The sequence below is a fragment of the Sander vitreus genome, chromosome 9 (assembly GCF_031162955.1).
Source record: "Sander vitreus isolate 19-12246 chromosome 9, sanVit1, whole genome shotgun sequence".
NCBI classification, from domain to species: Eukaryota; Metazoa; Chordata; class Actinopteri; order Perciformes; family Percidae; genus Sander; species Sander vitreus.
In genome coordinates, this window is record NC_135863.1 from 33259603 (window position 1) to 33282967 (window position 23365).

The window sequence follows — 23365 nt, forward strand, 5'->3', positions numbered from 1 at the left end:
GGAGAATAGAACGTCCTCTGACTGTACATATACACTGAATTATTCATAGGAATCAATATTATATTATATTGTACTGTCAGTCAAATCGCACAGTGTAATTCATTCCAAACACAAAACAAGCCTACAGTTTGTCAGCCATGCATGATGCAGCTGCCCCTTTGCACCAATGTGTGTGTGTACAGAGTAAAAAGAGAATCAACAAAAATAATGCAATTCTTTATTTTGTCAAAATGAGGTCAGCAGTTTCTGAGGTGAGGAACCACTCAGACTAAACTCGTAGTAATAATAATAATAAAAATAGCTGGTATTGATTTTCATATCCAAATGAAATCTAGACATTTTTGAACACTTTATTTTGAATACGTGATTGCACTAGAGGATTGAAATGTAGGCATTTTTACTGCACTGCCAAGTTTTTGTTTATTTCCTGAGACCTGCTTATTTATTTAAGAGAGCATTAGTCAGCAGAACAAAGCCAAAGCGAGCTAGTAAAGAGCTCCATTAAAGGCCTCCAAAAGCTTTTGTGTTTGATGGATCCACTTGTGGAGCTAGCTGCGAATGAACGCCCAATAAATTATTGAAATAGCCTCATGTCATTGCATGTACGGCTGCTAATATGTAATGAAATCTATCTATCTATCTATCTATCTTATCTATCTCTCTCTCTATCTCTCTCTCTCTATCTATCTATATATCTATCTCTTTCTCTCTCTATCTGTCTATATATCTATCTCTTTCTCTCTCTATCTATCTCTCTATATATCTATCTCTCTCTATCTAGCTATCTATGCAGTGTGGTAAGTCACTAAACTGAAACCTAGCGTTGATGCTGTGCCTGCAGTAATGGAAATCTATAGTCTGAGGGCTTCTGCCAGTTTTGTGCACAGAACAGCTGAGAGAGGTTTCTCTCATTGAGACAGGTCTTGACTTATGGTCACACAGGGCAGACTGATGAGATTTAGACTTGTTTGACAATTCTATAAATATCGCCTTTGTTACGAAAAAATCCATCCCGAGCTCTGGGCTACAGACATTCAGCGTGAATTTGATAACCTTGTAAAAAAAAAAGTCGGCTTTAATTTTGGACAATGTTGGCAACACTGACCTGAGGAAATTGCAAACCTCTGGAACAAAATGACTTTATTTATACTGTGTCTGCCATAGGGCTGTGCAGTTAACTGAATTTCGATCGCTATTTCGACTGTGGCTCACAAAAATGATCACAAAAACAATGTATTCAAGAAAAACTGTTATTTTGGACATTACGTTTTTGCAAGTAAACTCTTATTTTGTCTTGTGTTCTGAATGACACGTGCACTTTCGCCCCTCCCGAACCCTAAACTCACTCAGCCAACATTTAAATATATTATTTATATCATTTATTTTAAAGGAAATTTAAGAAGTTCAACAGGAAAAGTATTAAGGGAAATTTCACTGTTCTTTTGTTTCACAGTTTTTTTAAGTACAATAAACGCTACATCTTTCCAAAAGTTAATGAGTAATCGTGTTAAATAATCGTGATTTCAATATTGACCAAAATAATTGTGATTTTTTTTCTCCATAATCAAGCAGCCCTAATCTGCTATATAGTATGATTGCATCTCTCTGGCTAATATTTATTGTTGTGTATAACTACATGATGCTGTTTTTACTCCCCACAGGACTACACGTTGACGATGTACTTCCAGCAGTATTGGAGAGATAAGAGACTGGCCTATGCAGGGATCCCTCTCAACCTGACACTGGACAACAGAGTCGCAGACCAGCTCTGGGTCCCAGACACCTACTTCCTCAACGACAAGAAGTCCTTTGTTCACGGCGTCACTGTTAAGAACCGTATGATTCGGCTACACCCAGACGGCACTGTTCTCTACGGCCTCAGGTGATACTGAGCTGTTACTGGAGCTGCTCGTATAGTGGGCAGGACCTTTATTCCCCTCCGTGGGTTAGCTGGGCCCCAGTTAATGCCAACTCAAAACCTCCTCCATATTTACCTGTTGTCTTGATAAATTCACTGTCCATTTCCTTTTGCCCAGAATGTTACATTATAACAGTGATATAAACTGTAATAATAATGATAAGAATAATTCATTTTTATAGCACATTTCATTCAAATATGTGGACATTATGCTGAATTTACCAAGTCGAATACAGGTCATTTTCCCTTTGGTGTGTTTTCTTTTACCCAGCCTTTTTTTTTTTTTAGCAACCGGTCTTTATTTTTTCATATAGTAGTAGCCACTTATTCAATATTAAATATTATTTAAATTTGTGGCCGGGTTAGCTCAGTTGGTAGAGCAGGCGCACATATCTAGAGGTTTACTCCTCAACACAGCGGCTGCGGGTTTGACTCCGACCTGCGGCTCTTTGCTGCATGTCATTCCCCCCCTCTCCCCTTTCATGTCTTCAGCAGTCCTGTGAAAATAAAGGCCAAAAAATAGATCTCTACTTTTGAGCAAAATTGAAAATTTGAATGTGAAACATCATTTTCTGCATTCTGGTGAATTTTTCTGCAACAATTTTTGCTTTTTCTGCATGAAGTTATGGTTGGTATGGCTATTTCAAGTTATAAAAAAGTTTTTTTTGTTGGGGGTTGCACTGGCCAGTTTACCCCCCACCCCCCGTGTAAATTATGCCTATGCAATCACACATTTTTTAACATCTCACATCGCCTTCCGTAATGGTTTCAAACTTTGGTCCACAATCCATCAGTAATGTTTATTGGTTGTATTTACTCTTGGCTTTTAGGCTATCACATAGCTGTCTAAACTGCCCAAGACGCATAAAGTGGCTAAATGTTTTATTTGTTTTGCTGAAGCCATTCAAGCTGCAATTCTCACAAATTAACGCTAATACAGAGGGTCTCCCATCAGCTCATATCACATAACTTGTCTTTCATGTTTATTAGGACTCTGGATTCTTAATATAACACTGCCGCTCTGTAAAGCCTGGAAGTGCCGTTTGCAGTAATTGACAGAGAGTCTGACTTTCAAACAAATAATAATGAATATTACTGCCTTGCCAGGATGTTTGTCTCTTGCTTTAAGGATTTGTTCTATTTGAAATGACTTTTTATCTCGTCTCTACACAGACTGTAAAGGAGCACATTTCTATGAATTGTATCTCCTCTCTTTGACAGTATGCTTTGATAATGTGTCTTCATACATGACACACTATTAAAAAAAAAAAAGGTCACCAAAGTAATGTATACCTCTCTTATGGTTTTGTTTTGATTCAGAATCACCACGACTGCAGCCTGCATGATGGATCTGAGGAGGTACCCGCTGGACGAACAGAATTGCACTCTGGAAATTGAGAGTTGTAAGTTTAAGGCTCACATCTTGTTCTTGGTAAAGAAATACAGCGGACACCTCTACTTTTTCACCCCTTGAAAATATGAACAGCACTGTGATTCCCATAAAAAAACGTTCTCACACTCCTCATCTCATGGAGACAGAAACTGCACCGACTGCGGAATTGCTGTCGATTTATTAAGCTGTCGTATCTCAATGAGATTGCTTGCTTCACCCTCTGCGGTTAGAGCTACTGTGTCCATCCAGAAGGGTTTGAACCAGACAGTGATTTCCAAAGTAGAGCACAGTCATAATTACTCCAACTTCATCAGTCTTGATGACATGTTTGGCTGTCTGTGCTGCCATAAAACTACGACAGTTATGGATCCCATGCGTGTGTCTGCCTGCAGTGATACACACTCCCATGAAGATTTACATCTCATGCAATCAGCACTTGCAGCCAGCCGAGTCCATGTGATTCATAGCACTTACTGTAAATCAACTGTAGCTATTAGGCCCCCAGATTTCACTTAAGCAAATAAAAATACATAATTAATTTTAGCCTTCATACAAAATGAGACGGCTGCACTTTTTGGTGTTTTTCAACTCATAGGAGTCACACCTTGCATGTTTCCTGTGTCCCTGTTTGCAGATGGTTACACAACAGATGATATAGAGTTCTATTGGAAAGGAGGAGACACTGCTGTGACCGGGGTGACACGCATCGAGCTCCCTCAGTTCTCCATCGTCGACTACAAACTGGTTTCAAGGAACGTGGTCTTTTCCACAGGTGAGTTCACAGTAATTCTGTCCACATGCGGTATAATTGTTTCAGATACTTTGCTTTCTTTTACTAAAAACTCAAATCTCCCCTGCACTAGTCTTCATGGTCAATTTCATGCTTTTCAAGGAGCTCTGAAGTACTTCTCCATAACATTAAATATTCATGACTAAATACGCCACATTTAGGTATTATTTATGAAAGTTTCAAACACTCAGCTCATCTGCTTTATCAGGACTGTGGGGCTGTGGTTTTGTCAGACTGGATTGACCAAACAACGAAACATTTCAACAGATTTTAATTCTGAATCCTGATTGGTGCACAGAGGTACTTGACATCACCTTCTTCCAGCTGGGCCACACCCACTTTAAACCAGTGAGAAAAGAGACAATCTAGGGCTGACCTTGTTTAAAATAAGTTATTACATATGCATTACCCCAAGAATCGCCAATGCAATAAGAAAAAGTAATCCAACATTTTTATTCATCAACATTAATTATTATTAGTTAATATTCTCAGATGGACAACCCTGTTTGGTGTATGTGTGTGTGTGTGTGTGTGTGTGTGTGTGTGTGGGGACAAGGACTGCATGTGTAGGTGCGGAGGAGATCAACAGATAGACAAACTTGTTTGGGTTCTTGCCTGCTTGCTTTTTGTGGATGATAAAACATTTTTTAAATACATTTAAAAAAATGTAGGCTCTGCTATGTTCTTATGTAAAGGGAAACTGTTCAACCACCGGCTCTGTTTCACTGCCGCCACAAAGCCAGCAGTACATGCTGATCACCGAAGCTTTAAAGCCCCTAAAACAGTATTCGGGACAGCCCTGTAGAAATCTCTCACAAAATGTTTTCTAAAACTCATAATCACTCATAGTAACAAGCTGATATTGAGTAGAAAAAAAATGTTCAGGGCCTTTCAAATTTCAAGTTCCAATCTCGAAGATCTCCGTTTCCTCCTCTTTGGTAATTGCAGGTGTGTCTTTGGATCTCACTTAACCTGACACGCCAAATGGTTTGTTACACAGAACCATCTGAGAAGCCGTCATTGGAAACTGTTTAATAAAGGGCAGGCACTTTCAAAAAATACCTGGCAGGTGATTGGATGAACCATCTGTCTATCACGTCTATCAGTCGCGGCGTCACACACACCCATAAGCCACGCCCGTAGCTGCCAGGAGCTTCTCACCGGAAGCGCTGATTGGTTCGATTCGCTGCTATTCAGACACAAACGCATTACTTGAATCCTGACAAGATGGATTTTCATGTTATATGTGATACTGCTACCATTCAAGGTAACTTGTCACTACCCTCTCTGGCAGGCCGACTGCTGCTGGGTGATGGAAAGCGTGTCACTAACTGTTTGTGATTTTTCACGGGAATGTCGCCACAGACACTCAGTTTGTAATACCGCAAGGGCTTTCATCAGCGGGCCATAGGCTCAATCTCATTTGGCGATAGATAGTTACGTAACAGACATTCATTTAAATGAAAATCTTTATGATTATTACTTTGAAGTTTCACATGACGCACCCAAAAATCAGTGGATCTCCTGTACTTTGTTTTCCTGCGAGAGTTCGTGTGCACATTAGGCTTTCCTAATTACGAGGATTTGCATCATACCGTGACCTCTCTCACTGTAACACCAGAAGTGGTGAATAATGATTCAAGCTCTTGATAAAAGAATAGGGGGGGGTGTACTTACAGTAATATAATGTATTCATGAGGCAGAGACAGCATGAATTATTCTCTTGTAATAAGAAAAAAACTCAGAGGCACCAGAACAGTGATTTTTCCCGCAGTCAAATTAATGTAGGATGGAAATTGTCTGAACATTTCTGAGAAGATAATACAGAGAGGGCTATTAGAGCTCATTACAATCAGGGTCAAATCTTGATGCTAATAAACTCTAAGGGCTGTCTACAGATGCTTTTTAACCTTAAAAAGTCTTAAATCTCCTGAAGTCCAGGGTTTCCCCCAGTGTATTCCAAGCCTGGTGGCCCACCGGGCCTAAGGTTGCCCCCCCACTGGGCCGAAGCCAGTGGTAATCGTTTTGTAATTTTTGTATTTTAATGACATTTTCCTAACTACAGTTAGGTAGCGAAACGTCTGGAAACCTAGACGTAGTTATATTTTCGAGTCTCCAGTTAGCTTTTAGCATGTAGGGCCCCATGAAATCTGTTTTATAGCTTTTTTAAATTTAAAAGTTTTATATTTTCGCGATTCCATCCATGATTCTGTTATCACAGAAACTATTTGGCTCTACATTAATGCTGCCATCAGCCCAGCCGGGTCCTCGTCGAAAACATGTACCGCCCCCGGGCTAAACAACTTTTCTGGGGGAAACCCTGCACCTCATTTCTATATGATACATACAAGCTGAAGTGAAGCTACAGTCAGCAGCTGATTAGCAGGGCCACACTGAATCTGCAGATGCAGAATTCCGCAGAATTTTGCACAGATTTTCCGCAAATTTTTAAACAAATTTAAAATATTAAAATAAAACTCAGAATGTTAAAACATCTCCACCCTAAGCAGAAAAACAGTGTGCGGATATTCATTCTGGATCACCACTGAAAACTGTTCTGGGTCTGCTGATTAGCTTAACTTTATCTTAAATATTATCTTTGCATTTTGTTTGCAGTTTTACATTTTGCTCTCATTGTGGTGTTTGCGCACACATAATCTCAAGGCTAACGTCATACGATGCTTTGCAATATGCACCACACTTGCTTGTTTCCATGGTGATGAAACCAGTTTGTGAGGCCATTGCCATAGGAACCAAAACAAAGTGCGAGACATCCCCTCATTGCTCTTGAATTAAAAAGGGCTTTTTCGTTTTGGCTGTTTCCCTGCAGGTGCCTACCCTCGATTGTCTCTGAGCTTCAAGCTGAAGCGAAACATCGGATACTTCATCCTGCAGACGTACATGCCCTCCATCCTCATCACCATCCTATCCTGGGTGTCATTCTGGATAAATTATGACGCCTCGGCTGCCAGAGTTGCATTAGGTATGATGTGTCCTGTGCAGTAGATTGATCTCAGCTCTGTCACTTCACCTTCAGTCGGATGTCTTTTGTGTTTGATAGTGTGGGGCTGCAGGCTGGTGAGCAGTGACCACTTCTGTCCCAAAGCTAAAAAACAGACAGAACACGTTTAAACTATGACATCATTAAAGTGGAGACTTGACTTGACTCTTGACAGAGAATGATTGTGGTGAATGTGGCTGTTGGAGGAGTTCTGTGAATCAAGGAACACTTCAGAAGTTCAGAAGTTTAGAAATTAAGAAAACAAAAACAAATTTGGATCCTTAAAAAAAATCAAACTCGTATGATGTGATGCTACAGATTCTCCAAAACAAGGTCTTACATTTTGTCCAATGATGTGTCATTTTAGCACATCTGTAGCTCTGTTTGCATTTACCATGCACAGTACCAACCCCAAATGTTTCAGCTATAGTCTTCCTCGGTGTGCAGGCTCAATGATCGTCACAGTCCAGCCTATTTAAAACAGGTGGGTAGGATCAGGTGCAATCAATTAAAACAAATTAGACACAGGGCCGATCTCAGAGGAACACTTAACACGCTTACTTTTTTCCTACTGTTTTAACTTGTTGCAAAGTTGCACAGTTTTTCCCCAAAGGAAGCTCATTTTTCTCCTCAGAATGTGACTCGGAAATCTCCTCTTTCACTTTCCTCTCCTTTCTTCACCTAAAACACTTACGGACAGGTAGTAACGGAGAGATTAACAGATGAGATGCAATGGGAGGTAATGAATTAGTTCTGAACGGATGGCTACAGAGCAGAAACTGGGTTGTTTTGTGAGATGTATTTATGAGTGATGGCCTCTCTTCCCTCTCAGAGAGATTGTAAAGGTGATTGAGCGGTTGTTAGAAGATCATGTCAAGTTCATGTAATTTACCGCGCTGTGACCTGAGAAGATAATAGGTGGGATGTTGTCGGCCAGCAGAGGACATAAACAGGGGATCTGACGTTTCCAATTCCATTTTATTTGTTTCTAAACCTGTCTGGAAGTGATTCCTTTCCTTTTCACAGTTAGTGTGGAGTCTCAGAAGGGTCTGTAGCAAAGTGAGGACTAGGTTTAACTTAAACATTACATTATTACATTATTTCACTCCAGATTTAGAAAAAAATTCACCATGCATTTAGGCCTCAGTGTTTGGAGCTGCACTAATAAACATTTTTATATGAACTATGGATCAAATGGGGTAACCCTTAGCTCACCCAGTAGAGTGCGTGCTTCCATATAAGCTGAGTCCTTGGCAGCGGCTATGGTCAAATCCAACCGATGGACCTTTGCTGCGTGTCATCCCCCCCTCTCTCCCTGCTTTCCTGTCATCCTTCAGCTGCTCTATAAATTTAAAAATAATAAAGCCCCCCAAAAAATGACACACAAAAAATGAATCAAATGATGCACGTAATGTGAAAGGTGTTGCTTGTGACAAATCCACAGAGAATTATCACCCCAGTCTGAAGTCCCCCTGAACGCTGTCTCTTTTTAGTTAATTGTTTTGTTTTATGGCCTGCAACTTTAATATTTTGGTGTAGTCTCACGGCTCTCTTTGCTAGGTGTCCCGGTCGGTTCTTTAAATTGTTCGTGTTGCCCCTTCCTAGAGAGGCACCAGCAACATTTTGAGAATAAAAAATGAATGTTATATCGCAAGCTAAACATGTACTTTGAGGGTGTTAGCCAGGGAGTAGTCTACGTCGACGATGTTTCATTTCCGGGATTGTTCCGGTGCCACCGGATGTCCCGAATTTTCGTCCGGATGTCCGTCCCCTTCCTCTGTCTCTGTGTTGGCGTTCTAACCTCTGGTGGATTTGTGAGGACTATGGTTAACTGCTCCTCAGATCTCTGCAGGGTAAATCCAGACAGCTAGCTAGACTATCTGTCCAATCGGAGTTTTCTGTTGCACGACTAAAACTACTTTTGAACGTCCACATGTTCCACCAAAACAAGTTCCTTCCTGAGACTATTTAGCAGAGGCACCTTCATTGTGTCCGTGGTTTAGTGCAGACCAAGACGATTGTGATTGGTTTAAAGGGGTGATAGAATGATTATATCGGGTATTTCACACTGTTCCTTAAGGTCTCCTAATAGGGTATGTAACATTGGTTGGGCTGAATATTGCCCGAATGCTATTTTATTAGGCCCTTAACCATCCTGTGAATATGGCTCTATTTGGAACAAGAGCTTTTCTTCCAAATATGGTATGCTCATGAATATTTAGATGAGCTGCGTGCTGATTGGTTTGAGTGAGCTTCTATGTATGTCCTATTTACCCTCCGAACTGTCGTTATTCATCTATGACAAGGTAAAATCGGTTTTGCATTCTATCACCCCTTTAAAGACATGCCAATAAACCAGAGCACGTTTTTCTTCCATCCAGGAATGCTGTGTGGAATAGCCAGACCTTCCTCTGCAGCGCTGTGGAGGAAGGTCTGGCAATGAGAGACTAGTTAGGGAGCCATTTTCCTCCTGTCAGCTCAGCGCCAAACAGGGAGTCATACATTATGACTGCATTTTAATGTAGGCAAAGTGTGTGTGCACCCGCTTGTTTGAAGTTTAGCCTCCTTTGTTCAATGGAAAACAGGATTTGTAGAAAAGCATTTATATTACTCAAATTAAGAGAAAAGTCATTGTTTTGATATCAGCACCACAACCAAGGTATCGTATCAGCAGGGTTCAAAATTGGCACCATCTACTAGCCAAATGTAAGAAAAAATAATAAGTAAAAATATGTAAGTGGTTGGTAGATTTGCTTCACTCACCAGCCAAAAAGACAATGGCAATCTATTGAGTGGCTGGTCAAATTTGAACTTTCACTAGCCATTCGGCTGGTGGACGAAAAAGTTAATTTTGAACCCCGCGTATCAGCACTGGTATCGTAAAAAGAAGAAAAGGATTGTGTGACATTACACTCAATGATCAAGACAGTTAACTTTCATTCATTTTAAATGCATGCAGAGCACTATTGGTGACTTCTTCCCACACTTATTTCATACATACTGTATGTGAATAGATAAATATCAGATTCAGAATGAATGGTGTAATAGGAGACTGGACTGGATCTAAGACTCACACTTTCCACTGGCCTCCAGGACTGAAACAAAGATGAGGCTCTGTTCACCACAGGAAAACACCCTACCATCCCTGACTGCATTGATCTTTGCCTTAATGGAAATCCTCATTCAGCATCTAGCGTTACGTTGTAAGGAAGAGCACATTATTGCAGCATTCATTACAAGGGCGGACTGGCCATCTGGCATACCGGGCACTTTCCTGGTGGGCCGACGTGCTTTTTGGGCCAACCGCCCACACTTTTTTTTTTTGGTCCGGCCCATGACCCGGGCAATAAAAGTGGTAGGCCTAGATCAGCGGCCCATTGTTTTTTCAATTGACACTGGGCTGGCCCAAAACACTTATACGTTGAACGTTGAGGTGGTAGTTAGTTAAAATGTCCAGTTCATGGTTATCTGTACCCATACACCCCCTACTTTCACAATGAAATGGACTAGTACGCAACGGTGCACGGCGCGAAAGATAAACACACAGTGACAGGAGGACTGGGAAGTACCGACTGGTCTCCGTCCACAGCACGGTCCAGAGTCTATGGGGTCGCTGAGTCCATTTTATTTATTGTCTATGGGAAGTACACATAGAGAGACAAAGCAAGACGAGTCGGAAATGAAACAAAGTTTACCAAAGCGGCTCAAATAAAAGAAAAAAGTGAAAAGACAGACAAACAGCTAGCTGTGAAGTGGCGCTAGCTGAGGATTACGTTAACCAAGACAATGAAGAGGACATCATATCTTTAAACAGCACCCTCTTTGGGATTTCTGCCTGCATGCAGTTTCGGGTGTGCTCCCGTGGCTGATGATAGTGGTAGTGGTGTCGGCTACAGTGGCATGCACAGTGAGGAGACTCAGGAGGAGAGGGACAGAGATGAGGGAGTGAGGGTACAACCTGCGGTAAGCACAACTCCCCTTAAACACTTTGCCCCCTGATAAAACTAAGCCATAAACAAGTGGTGGACAAACTGTTGATGATAACACTACAACAATAAAAAAGTAGGCATGGTACACTGTATGATTGCATTAGTTCGGCGGGTATCTGAGTCTTGACTGATGATGTTCTCATTGTTTTATTATTAAAAGGCTATATTAGCCTACCTTTCATTCAACGAAGTAGCCTACGTCAGGTTGATCAAACCTTGTGTTTGTGCATTTGTGTCCTTAAAGTAGCCTAGATAAACGTTGCCCATCATGCAAACTTTAACGAGAATTGCAGCTTTTCAATCTACATTGGCAGATGAAAACTCATGATAGACCTCTTCAAATTCCTCGTCAGTCGTGAAATTATAAAAAAAAAAATATATATATATATAGCTTGTTTTATGATTCATGAGGAGTATACCGTTTTTTTGTATTAATAAATGACACTTTTTTGAAATATTTAATGTGTCAACTCTCACTGATTCTTGCTTACTCATTACATGGCGTTAGGAATTTTAAGGAGTAGGAAGTTGGTATACATATTCAGGGGAGCGCTAGGACGGGTGGTATTTGTGATCTTATGTGGTGGGCCGGTCTGGGCCAAAATGCCAGGGACGATTTTTGGTCCCAGTCCACCCCTGATTCATTACATCCTGGTTGCGTAGTCATTCACTGAGACAATGTAGAACATTTTGAGCAGCTATAGTTAGAAGCACCTCGGCTGGGTCAGACCTGCTGTAGCGCTGCCACATTACGAAGACCACTGTCTGACACACTCTGAGATCAATGCAGCATTTACACTTACTGTAGGCTAATATCCAAATTCAATCACTGCCTATGTGATGATTCAATGTATGTTTCCATTCTCTCTGCCATTAGGGTGCTTTGAGAATCCTGAGGTAAACTACGTTGTCAGGGATACCTACCAGGTGTCATATATTGGCAGGGGGAAATGAAGTGTGGCATTAAGAAGTCTTTACTTGGAATCTCATTGCGGCTGCATGGTGTATAGATTAAGTACATCCGGTAATTGACAGTTTGTCATGGTGGCAAATATATCATCAAAATTCTTGATTTTTAAACAATGCGTCCTTGATATCAGAGATATCAGCAGGCTAATCATTTTTAGCCGGCGGCGACCACCGATTTTACACAACTGTCACTGGAAGATTTTATCAGCTGTAGCTAGCACGCTAATTAAGCTAATGTTAGCTGCATGAGTTTACTGAAAACACCGTCCTCAGTTCCTTTTATAAATGTGTCTTGCAAACTCTTTTTTTAATTAGAATCATGTAAAAAGGGGTCTTAAGTTAACTTCACAGCTACATATATGATATCATGTTTAAAGACTGAAGCCAAAGCTACATGTTCCATCCTCGCCAGTGGATCCATGTGGAAGACATGGAAATCAAGAAACAGCATTGTTCTTGGAGTGTACTGTAGCGCTAGTTAGTCTGAGTATTATAAGTATGATAACAAAACATGTAACATCACATTTTTTACAATTTAATATTACCCTATACATATTTTATTTTGTTATATATACTATGTATGTAGGTTGCACATTTTATTCTACTCTTGTATGTACATTCTTTTCATTCCAGTATGAAAGTATATTTTTTTCAGTAGTTCTGGTATTTTGATTTTTTATCTTATTTTATCTTATTTAATATTTCTAGTATATTTCTTGTGTTTTTTGTATTTTGTGTGTGTGTGTGTGTGTGTGTGTGTGTGTGTGTGTGTGTGTGTGTGTGTGTGTGTCTGTAATTTGCTGCTGTAACAGAGTCATTTCTCAGTTTGGGATTAATAAAGTCCATCTTTCTATCCATCTATCTATTATTTAATTTCAACATAACCCTGTTTGCTTAGTTTACATACTTGTTTGTGTTTTCAAATAGTATATTACTTTTAATGTTAAAAGACAGCCCCACGCACATTTATTTAACAAGTGAAAACAAATAATCAAAAGCTCGACAGACCTCCCTAGTTACGGTTGCTAAAGCTATGATTGGACGTTATCATCATCTACAATATGTCATCAGTGATTATCATTTGGTAATCGTTCCCTGTACTTTTAGCTGATGTAATGTCAAAGACAGCAGCAGTAAAGTCTGCAGTACTGCACTGAAAATATGTCGGTGATTTGTTGAGTAACCCTCTCCTCCTGAGCTCTGAGAGACTTGGGATTCTTGCTCTTCTTTTTGTTCTGCAGAAATCAATGCCGCAAACCCACAGTGCTCTTCACACCCACACACATCCAGCACTGTACAGTGCAACACTTTTGGTTTAATTATATAAGTCAGAGTCGACAGAAATAGACACAGCGTCCAGGTTGGTGAGCCATCCAGGAGACACAAACACAACACAGACACATTTAATGTTAATGGTGCATCTTATCCAGAGAATTACTACACAGCTGTTTGTTGTGTCTTTGCTGAGTCTGTTCACTCGTTGTATGCTACATGATGGTCATATAGTGGAGCGTTTTTTGCTTATCCAAACTTGTTTAGAAGAGGCATCCAGGAACTTTCCTCTTCAAGGTTTTCAAGGCTTTTAACGGTTTAACGTATGTTATAATCAGGTTTGATGGAAATGTTTGTACCTGCAGCTGATGAAAATGACTCATGGTGAGACCTTGACAGAAAAATACAATGCTCTCTCTTAATGAGAGGGATTGCTCCGTTGCCGCTGGAAATTCCGCTATATGTCCTTCTTTTCGGCCGCATGTCCCTCACCTTCTGCTTCCTTTGGTTGGCGTTCTAAACTCTGGTGGATTTCTGAGGACTATGGTTAACTTCTCCTCAGATCTCTTCTAGACTTCCTGTCCAATTTGAGTTTTCTGTTGCACGACTAAAACAACTTTTGAACGTCCACATATTCACAAGTTCCTTCCCGAGGCTATTTTGCAGCGGCACCGGGGCTCCCCATGGGTGGCTTTAGCACCGCCCGTGACAATTGTGATTGGTTTAAAGAAATGCCAATAAACCAGAGCAGGTTTTTCTCTCGTCCTGGAATGCTGTGTGGAGTAGGGGTGGAATCGATTCCGATTCAGAGGCCAACGATTCGATTCTAAACTGATTATCGATGCATCTCGATACAACCATTTTTTAATCTACATTTCCATGCATGATTTAAAAAAATATACATATAAATCTGAGTTTGCTACTCAGAGTTTACTAATCACTTCCTAGACAAATCAACTAGACAAATTTGTCTCACACACGTTTTAATGAAATGTTGTGTCTACTGAGGTTTTTATTGTGTAGTCATTCCCTGCTGAAGCCTTAAACCTGCTTGTGAAAGTCCCCTTCTCTCCCAGTAACCTTCCATGTCAGAGGCCCAGTCATGTTTAAAGGTGGAGAATTGGCTTCTTAGAACATGAAACATGAGGTGGTCACATGTCATGTCATAAAGTAGATGAACAGCCTATATGTGTTTTGCCTAATTATTTTATGTCTTATTAGATCATGTGTGTATATTTACAAAATTTTCTTTCTTTTGGCCATTTTTGTGTTTTCTTTCTGCACTCTTGCCTAAACTCTAAGTTGTTGTCTATTATCCCATCCTCTTTCAGTCACTCTGTTTTCTGATTTGTACTTGTCTATAGACAGTAACTTTTAAATAAAAATCAACACATAAAAATAAAAATTTGATTATTAACTTATCAGAATCGAGTATCGAATCGTTCTAGAGAGAATCGCGATGCATCTAAGAATCGATTATTTTTCCCACCCCTAGTATGGACTAGCTAGACCCTCCTCCGCAGCGCTGTGGAGGAAGGTCTGGCCATGAGAGACTAATACAGTAGCACTCTTAAGAGTATACCTTCTTTTTAGCCCCTGTAGTGCTACACAAATTGATTTTTAATTAGTTTTAATTAAACAATATCAAATGTAATATAGCTCAGTCAATACAAGTTCCCATGTGTTTTTAGAAAACTGTGTCTGGATAATTGTCTTATGGTCTAAGGAAGTTTAGGAAGTTGTCTGAAAAAACTGCATCTGTATTCTTTCATGACCATGCAGGTTGAATTTTAGGTTAGTTGTGTTTTTTGTTTATTTGCAACTTGGTGATTTTTAATTTCTTTTTTAACTTACAGGGATCACCACTGTCCTGACCATGACAACCATCAACACGCATTTAAGAGAGACTCTGCCCAAGATCCCCTACGTCAAAGCTATAGACATGTACTTGATGGGCTGCTTTGTGTTTGTCTTCCTGGCTCTGCTGGAGTACGCCTTCGTCAACTACATCTTCTTTGGAAGAGGACCTCAGATGCAGAAGAAGATGGCTGAGAAGGCACAGAAGGCAAATAATGAGCGGGATAAATTTGATGGACCCAAGGTGAGAATCATTTCCAAACATTCCAGAGAATTAGATTAGGTTAGATAGACTTTATTGATCCCAAATTGGGCAATTTCAGTGCTACAGCAGCAAATATAAGACACGCAGCACACACAGAGAATATACAAGAACTAATAAATAGAACAGAATACAAGAACCACTATTAAAATAATTACACAGGAAAGAATGTACAAACGTATATACAAGTTACACCCATCATTTCCTATAGATAAGCTGGGAGGTTCAGAACAACAGCTGTTTTAAGAGCTGTGAGCAACGTTTTTAACCAAATTGAGCAAAGCAAATTTTAATTGTAGGGCTTGGTGTTTGTATTTTAAATGTTGTGAGTTTTGTTTTGGTCGTAACTCTGTGGATGACAACCTTTACTAACTTACTCCAACAAGCAGGAGAAACCAAGATGAGTAGCATGTATGAAGATAATGGGGTTCACAACCTCTGAATCGAACACTGATCGAAACGAGCTTTCGATTTCAACTGTCAAAATAAAGAGCAGGATCGCGATTCCCTCAATATTGTTTTCTCTCTCCACCTCTGTTACTTGCACACGTCCAAAGAAAAAAAAACAGACACAACGTAGCTTAAAGTGGCTATATATAACTTTAAGTCTGTGTTGATTCTAGCGGCCGCTTTGGACAAAAGCCGTAGTGTTTTTACCACACATGCAGTGCCGTGTTACCCACTGTAGATTACAGAGTTAGCGTTACGGGGAGGTCATATACAGTTGTTGTAATGAATATTTAGCTCAGACAGAATATCATTCATTTTCAATAAGAGAATACGTTACAGATGCATCGCTGCATTTCAAATGTTGCATACGGTACCTTGCGCCTACTTTGGATGTCTCGTGAGCTAAACCGGGTATCACTGTCACTGTGTCACGAGCCAAAGCATTAGGAGATTGCTGTAGCAATAAACATAATATTAACTTAGACAGCGCATTTCCTGAAACCCAAGGACGCTTTACACAAGTAACGTTACAGGGGGACAAGGGAAAAGAAAATAGTAGGCCAACACAAACACGGACTAAAAGGAATAAAACGTCTGCGCTAAATGGAAGGGGGGCGTAATTTAATGTTGGCTACTAACGTACAACCACATCACGCAATCTAAAGTTATTTTATGAATGAAATAGATTTATTACATACCTGAGGGCCAATTCAGGGACATTTTTGAATCATTTACAATCCTGTAATTGTCTCCATCTGTTAAAAGCCCGACCGAGTGTGACTTGCGTTATTGCCCGTCGTCTTTCACTTTCCCTTTGAGCTTTCAGTTGTTCTTCTTTTAATTCCCTTCTTTCCTGTGATGGTCCTGCCCCAGTATCAGTCATAACTACAACAGATAACTTCTAATATAACATTAAAATACAATTAGGCCTATATAAATAAATCTCCTGCTACCTTTTACCTGGCTGGATACACTAACACAGGCTTTTCCGGTGTTACAAAGGAATCTGTGACCCTTCAGAATGTGTGCTCTGTAGTGTTGTCTACCTGCCAAAAATCATTTTGTGACTTTGCGGGAAAAATTGGACCTGGGCAAAGGCATTAATAAAAACAATATAAAAATAGCGTTCTTTTCACTGTTAGTCTCGTTTGCTGTTGCAGGTCATTTATGATCATCGGATGAAAAATTACAGGTTCAGAAACATTCAAAAGTTACATATAGTCACTTTAACAGCCGGTGGCATGCAGCTAAAGACACAGGGTAACGTTAGCTTAGCGTTAGCCTGCAGCTGCTGAAAAAAGGCAACATTTCCTTCCTTCCAGTGAGTGAGTTATGGAAGCAAACAATGAAGGTAAAGCATGTGGGCTCCGATAGGACTCCATGATGCATTTATGTGCACCTTGTTAAACTAATGGTGCTTTCAGTTGCGCCTCAGTAATTTTGAAAAACTCAAACTGTTAGTTTAAACCAAAAGTCCTCTTAGTAGTCCTGAAAAGAAAATGTTTAAATCAGAAATTGAATCGGAACCTTAAAATCAAAAGTCAAATTGAATTGTGGATTTTGAGAATCGTGACACCCCTGATAGATAACTGTTGTTGTTACGTCCATATCCATAGTATAATTATATGTAATGAATTGTCAACACTGGACTTATCCGGTCCATACAGTCAAACAACTTCCTGTGTCTCCCATCGTCCTCTCTGATGCGTTTGTGCCCGCTGGGATTCTCAGCCTCCTGATTGTGAGGCTAGCTAACACCTGACCAATGCTCAGACAAAAGGGGGTTTCTGTTTGTGTTTCTCCTGGCTAGTCCCTTCTGGAAGGAGGCAATTGCAAGTCTTCGTCTGTTAAACTATCCAATCAGGTACAAGGATGCTGTCACTCACCGAGGGTGAGTGTCTGTCACTGCCTGTTGTGTCACATCTGTGAAACCTCCACTGAAACTGAAACATTACATCCCCTTCTCCTCTGTGGTGTTTTACTGTGTTTTATTGTCTTTGCGTTTGTGGCCCTGATATCATGTACAGTTAATGCAAGCCACTCTATAATGAACATAGACAAATCATATAACACACAACATTAGGGCTGCAACTCACCATTATTTTCATTGTCATCTGTCGATTATTTTCTCGATTAATCCATTAGTTCTCTGGTCGATACTGTCAGAAAATGGTAAAATATGGCGATCAGCGTTTCCCAAGGCCCAAGATAAACGTCCTCAAATGTCTTGTTCTGTCCACAACTCAAAGATATTCAGTTTACTGGCACAGAGGAGAGAAGAAACTAGAACATATTCACATTTAACAAGCTGACATCAGAGAATCTTTTACTTTTTTTCATAAACAAATGACTGATCGATTAATCGATTATCAAAATAGTTGGCGATTAATTTAATAGTGGACAACTGATCGATTAATTGATGAATCTTTTCAGCTCTACTGATGGAATAAGACCAGTTTCTGTCACTTGTTTGAACCAACGTTGACAGAGTAAGAAAATAAATATTCATCTTGTCACCTCCTCTCATGTCTTGTAACCACATTTTTGTTATATGACTGTGTACATATTGTGCCTCTATTTTTGCCACATAGGTCTGAATGATTTATTAATGTTTTTATGTTGGGGAGCAGTAGCTGTCATGACATTAATATTAGAGCCATCCAGCCCAACCTTGAGCTGATTTGAGAGAAGTGATTTAACTTTGGGACAGGAAAGCTGCTTTTGAAGGCCGCGCTCCGTTTCCCCGGCTGTAATCTGTCAGCCTGCTGGAAGACGGCGGCCCCGGGGCCTGACACATGCTGCACGTGTCATCAGTCACCCAGGCCTCAGCCCTGCAGCCCATTTTTAACACCACTGCTGTCTGTCTGTGCCTAGGTCGACTCCCAGGGGAACATTTTGCTGACAACCTTGGAGATCCACAACGAGGTGGGAGGGAATGAGCTCACAACCACGGTTAGCGAGACCCGCAACTCATCCTCCATGGTGTTCGACAACTCGGGGGTCCAGTACAGGAAGCCGAGCGGTCCGCGAGAGTCGGGCCGCCTCAGCACGGACAGGAACGCGCACGGAAAGAAAAGCCGTCTGCGGAGGCGATCCTCGCAGCTCAAAATCAAAATCCCAGACCTCACCGATGTGAACACCATCGACAGATGGTCACGGATAATATTCCCCTTCAGCTTCTCCCTCTTCAACGTAATCTACTGGCTTTACTACGTCAATTAATGCACTCATGTTTTTTAAACCACTGTCTGTCTCTGTGTCACTTCTGACTTCTTTATGTGAAGAACATAATACGGTGAAAACCTTTTTTTTTTATCACAGCGCGTGCAGACTCAGAGTGTGCATCTGTATATGCACAGTCACAAGGAATTATCTACAGAACTTGTATTTTACAAAGACTTTGATGAACTGTAAAGTACTCTCTGCTCTGACTCCTGTGAAGAGCTGGGACATTGGATCTCTTGGGGTGAGGCACAGACTCTGTGCAGTGTTGTATATCAAAAAGTGTATTTACACTGCTTTAGGTCAGTTATTACAACGCACCCAGAATTTCAGTATTAAATGTGGTCGCTGTAATACAACGTATTGCTAATGACAAGACAGCTGATAAAGATTCATATTAATATTACAGTTGTCTTGTCAATCTGCACATGGACAAATAACGCTCATGTAAACACAGACCACACTCTGAGTTTATGATGATGAAATGATTTGCAATGAAACCAGACTTATAGGAATTGTTCAGTGTTTTGGGAAATCCTTTTCTTGCTGAGAGTGAGATGAGAAGAGTGATACCACTCTCGTGTACGTACGCTAAATATGAAGCGATCGCCAGCAGCCAGTTAGCTTAGCATGGAGACTGGAAGCAGGGGGAAACCACTAAGCATATTTCCTAAAATCTCAAACTATTTCTTTAATTTGCCTCAGAGTTGATGCCACCGACTGTTCACTGGTTGTTTTGAAGTGAAACTGCTGTGACCTCGCTCCTAGGATTAACAGGGGGTTAATACGGTTTTAAAGATAATTAATATAATAATAACTTTGATTTCAAAGCCCAGTTTTATTAACAAGAGAGCGGCTGATGGAATCCATACCAGTATTATATAAAATTGTCATTATGTCATTCACTGCCATTATTGACATATTTTATAGTACAGTTAGCTTAGCATAAAGACTGGAAACGGGGAAAGAGTGAAAGTCAAAGATGAATTAGCATCTATCACATCTAAAGCTCACTAATAAACATTTAATCCCATTTGTTTAATCCATACATGAACAGAAATGTAAAATGTGCTGTTCCTGTTTCTCTTCACACATTGATTTCCACAACATTTCTGTATGTGTACAGATTAAACAAACCTGACTTTACACGCTTAATAGTGAGCTTTTTGGTGCTGGTAGGGGAATTCTGATAGCTTTGCACAGAGCCAGGCTATCCGTTTTCCTTTGTTTACAGTCTTTATGCTAAGCTAGGCTAACTGGCTGCTGGTTGTAGCTTCATATTTAGCGCCCAGACATGACATGACAGTGGTATCAATCTTCTCATATCGCTCGACGAGAACTTGAATGAGAGTATTTCTCAAAATTTGGAACCATTTCTTTAACATTTACAGTTACCCCTTTGCTATTGATTTTCACTTTTCAAAAAGAATGCCATGTAGCCAACAGCAAGTGGGTATGTGTGACAAAAAAAGACTCCCAGGCTTTTACAGAGAACATGTACAATATCTGATCAGTTTACACTATTTCACTCTTTTGTCACTGTGCTGTCAGGACTGCTGTCACACATTTTTATTGGTTTTGTGAAACACGTATTCAATACAGCATAATTCACATGGCGACTTGCTTTTTTTCTTTAAATGCATGTTGGACCGGGGACCGAGCACAGACTCATTTTTGCAGACATCTTATGTCAAATTTCGACCAACCTTCACGTCCAGATTTCTCAAACATTTAATGTACATGCTGTAACTGCACATTTTCTTCACTTTACATTAATTACATGCCTCTGTTGTCAGCAGATTTTTGCTCAGTGATTTCTGGCCTCACTGTTTTGTTTTGTTAGTCTTTACACAACATTATCGTTTCCCATTTGTGTTGTAAATATAAAACACAATATCACAGCTTGTGATTATTTCCATTTTTTTCCCTAAAGAAGTAAGTCAATCATGTGAAATTCTATATAAGTGAAGAACTAATTGGGGGGAGGGGGTGGGGGGTAAATAGTATCTCCCTAGCAACAACAGTTGGCATACACAGCTCCCAACGCACCATCTGCACTGCCTGGTTGAGCGACTCGCAGCGCGTAGGAGTGACACCACCTGTCACAAGTCCACTCGGCTACTTTAAAATGGTTGTTTAGTACGTTTGTAATTGCCTTTACTCTGCAGATATACAACACAAAAGAGTACAGGTTGGACTTGACAATCCTTCAACCACCTCTATTTAGCACTGATAAGCAGTGAATTAACTCTAAAGTATTGCTTATAACACATTATAATTGTAGTTGTAAGCAGATATCATCAATCAATCAATTTTGTTTGTCACATAAAATCGTACAACGCATTCTCATGAACAGGTTTATATGATATCCTACGAAATCAGGCGACCGCTGGCTGTTCACATGACAACCGGGCACATGACAGTTAAATTTAGCCGACGGTTACTGGGAGCTACAGAGCACCGCGACGTTCCAGCCGTTTCAGGTGGCTGTGAGCCGGGTACAGGGCACCGCGAGGTGACTGTCCTTTCAGGGGCAGTTGAGTTTAGCCGACAAAAAGTGAACGCCATACAGCGACGGCAGTTAAGTTTAGGCAGCAATACGACTAGTTAAGATAAGATAAACACGCGTTTCCCGGGTGAAAGTCTTTTGTTTTAACCGGGACAGGAAGTCCACTCCTTGACTTGAAGTTTGTCTATACGGACCAGAGTGGCATAAAAACAGATAATGATTAATAACACAGTAAAGCATAGCTATACTCATTTAATGATACATAAACAAACACATAAATAAATACTTTAAAATGTGCATAAATGTGTTTGAAACTTAAAGCCATGTTGAGCTGGAAAGTTTCATTCTTAACCTTGGAAATATATTATAGTTAAAAACAAAATCTTAACTCAAGTTCCAAGGCTTCTTATGAAGAGGGAAGAAGTAATATTGATACATAAATACAAAAATTAGCAAAAATATCTGATTCCTCTTATAAGGATACATCAAACCTTTAAAGAATTAACCAAAAAAGACTGTATGTCAGACTGGGTGCAAACAGGAGACTCAGAATGCAGAACTCAGACACACAGTAAGGCAGCCGTAGAAAAGGTAAATCTGGGAACAGTATCCAAGAAAACTCAGCAGAGGCTGGGTCAAAAAACAGGCAGAATGGTCAGAACAAACACTTACTGGGAACACGGGGGAAAAGGCTGGAACGCAAGACACGAGGGTACTCCTCCCTCATGTGTGGGAAACAATTAGACACAGGTGCAGGACATTAGGGTGGGGCACGTGATCACACAAGGCGGGAAGGCAGACAAGGACCGAAAGAAAAGTTACCTGCAACAGAAACAAACGGTGAGTATCAAAATAAAACAGAGAGTGAGCAAACTATGGTGACTGTGAAAGAAAACTAAAAAACCTGACCAAGGAGCGGGAGCTGGGCGTGACATTGTGGATACCACAATATGAATAAAAAGCATCTTATGAAAAAACAAATATCTAATCATAACTATACAAATGTAATATATGTGTTTTTTCAATAAGTACCACTATACTGTAGTCGGATAGTGAGACAATTAATTTAATTAAATAAATTTTTGTCAGGCGACAATAGGTGGCGGTAATGCTGCGCCCAGCTGTAATTTACCATTCAAAAGAAGAACAAGAGTCATTTCCGGTCAGTGCATAACGTCCGTGCACAGTAACGTCCGTGCACAATTTGAAACGACACTACCCTGTCATAATTTACACGCTACACAAGTCCCTACATAGTGTACACAGTGTACTACATGTAAGTGTAAGCAGCTCTGTGAGGCCCCAGCAAACAGGAAACCATCAGAGAACGTTCCCTAAAGGTTCTCTAGACCTAAAGGTTTTTTTTTAACCTTCATGGAACATTAAAAAAAAAACTCTTTAAAGAACTGTTTTTTAAAAGACATTCAGAGAAACTTTACAGAACCTTCAGAGAATGTTCCCTGGAGGTTCTCTAAAGGTTATTTGTTTTGAACGTTTGGGGAAAGCCTAAGTAGCAAACATGCCCATTTGGGGGCAGAAAAATGGGCCCTGAGTGGGCAGCCCACAGTGGGCACATTGGGCATACTGTAGGCATACAGTACACACTGGGACACATGACCACATTTTTTAAGTGCCCCCAGAGACAACAACAAAATCCTTCTTTTGAACCTGCAGTAACTTGCCAAAACTGACCCAACGTCACTAACAATGAATTGATCAATAGAACTTTATTT

At 40.3% G+C, this 23365-nt stretch overlaps 1 protein-coding gene across 1 annotated transcript in view; it reads left to right on the top strand.

The window, feature by feature from the left end:
* Nucleotides 1–19291, top strand: part of gabrb3 (gamma-aminobutyric acid type A receptor subunit beta3) — an 89280-nt gene extending 69989 nt beyond the window's left edge. The window contains exons 5-10 of the mRNA XM_078259837.1: nt 1662–1882; nt 3239–3321; nt 3946–4083; nt 6932–7084; nt 15189–15433; nt 18776–19291. Of these exons, the coding sequence (XP_078115963.1) occupies nt 1662–1882; nt 3239–3321; nt 3946–4083; nt 6932–7084; nt 15189–15433; nt 18776–19123 (1188 nt within the window). The 3' untranslated portion in view covers nt 19124–19291. The remainder of the gene's footprint in view (nt 1–1661; nt 1883–3238; nt 3322–3945; nt 4084–6931; nt 7085–15188; nt 15434–18775) is intronic.
* The last annotated feature ends 4074 nt before the right edge of the window (nt 19292–23365 follow it).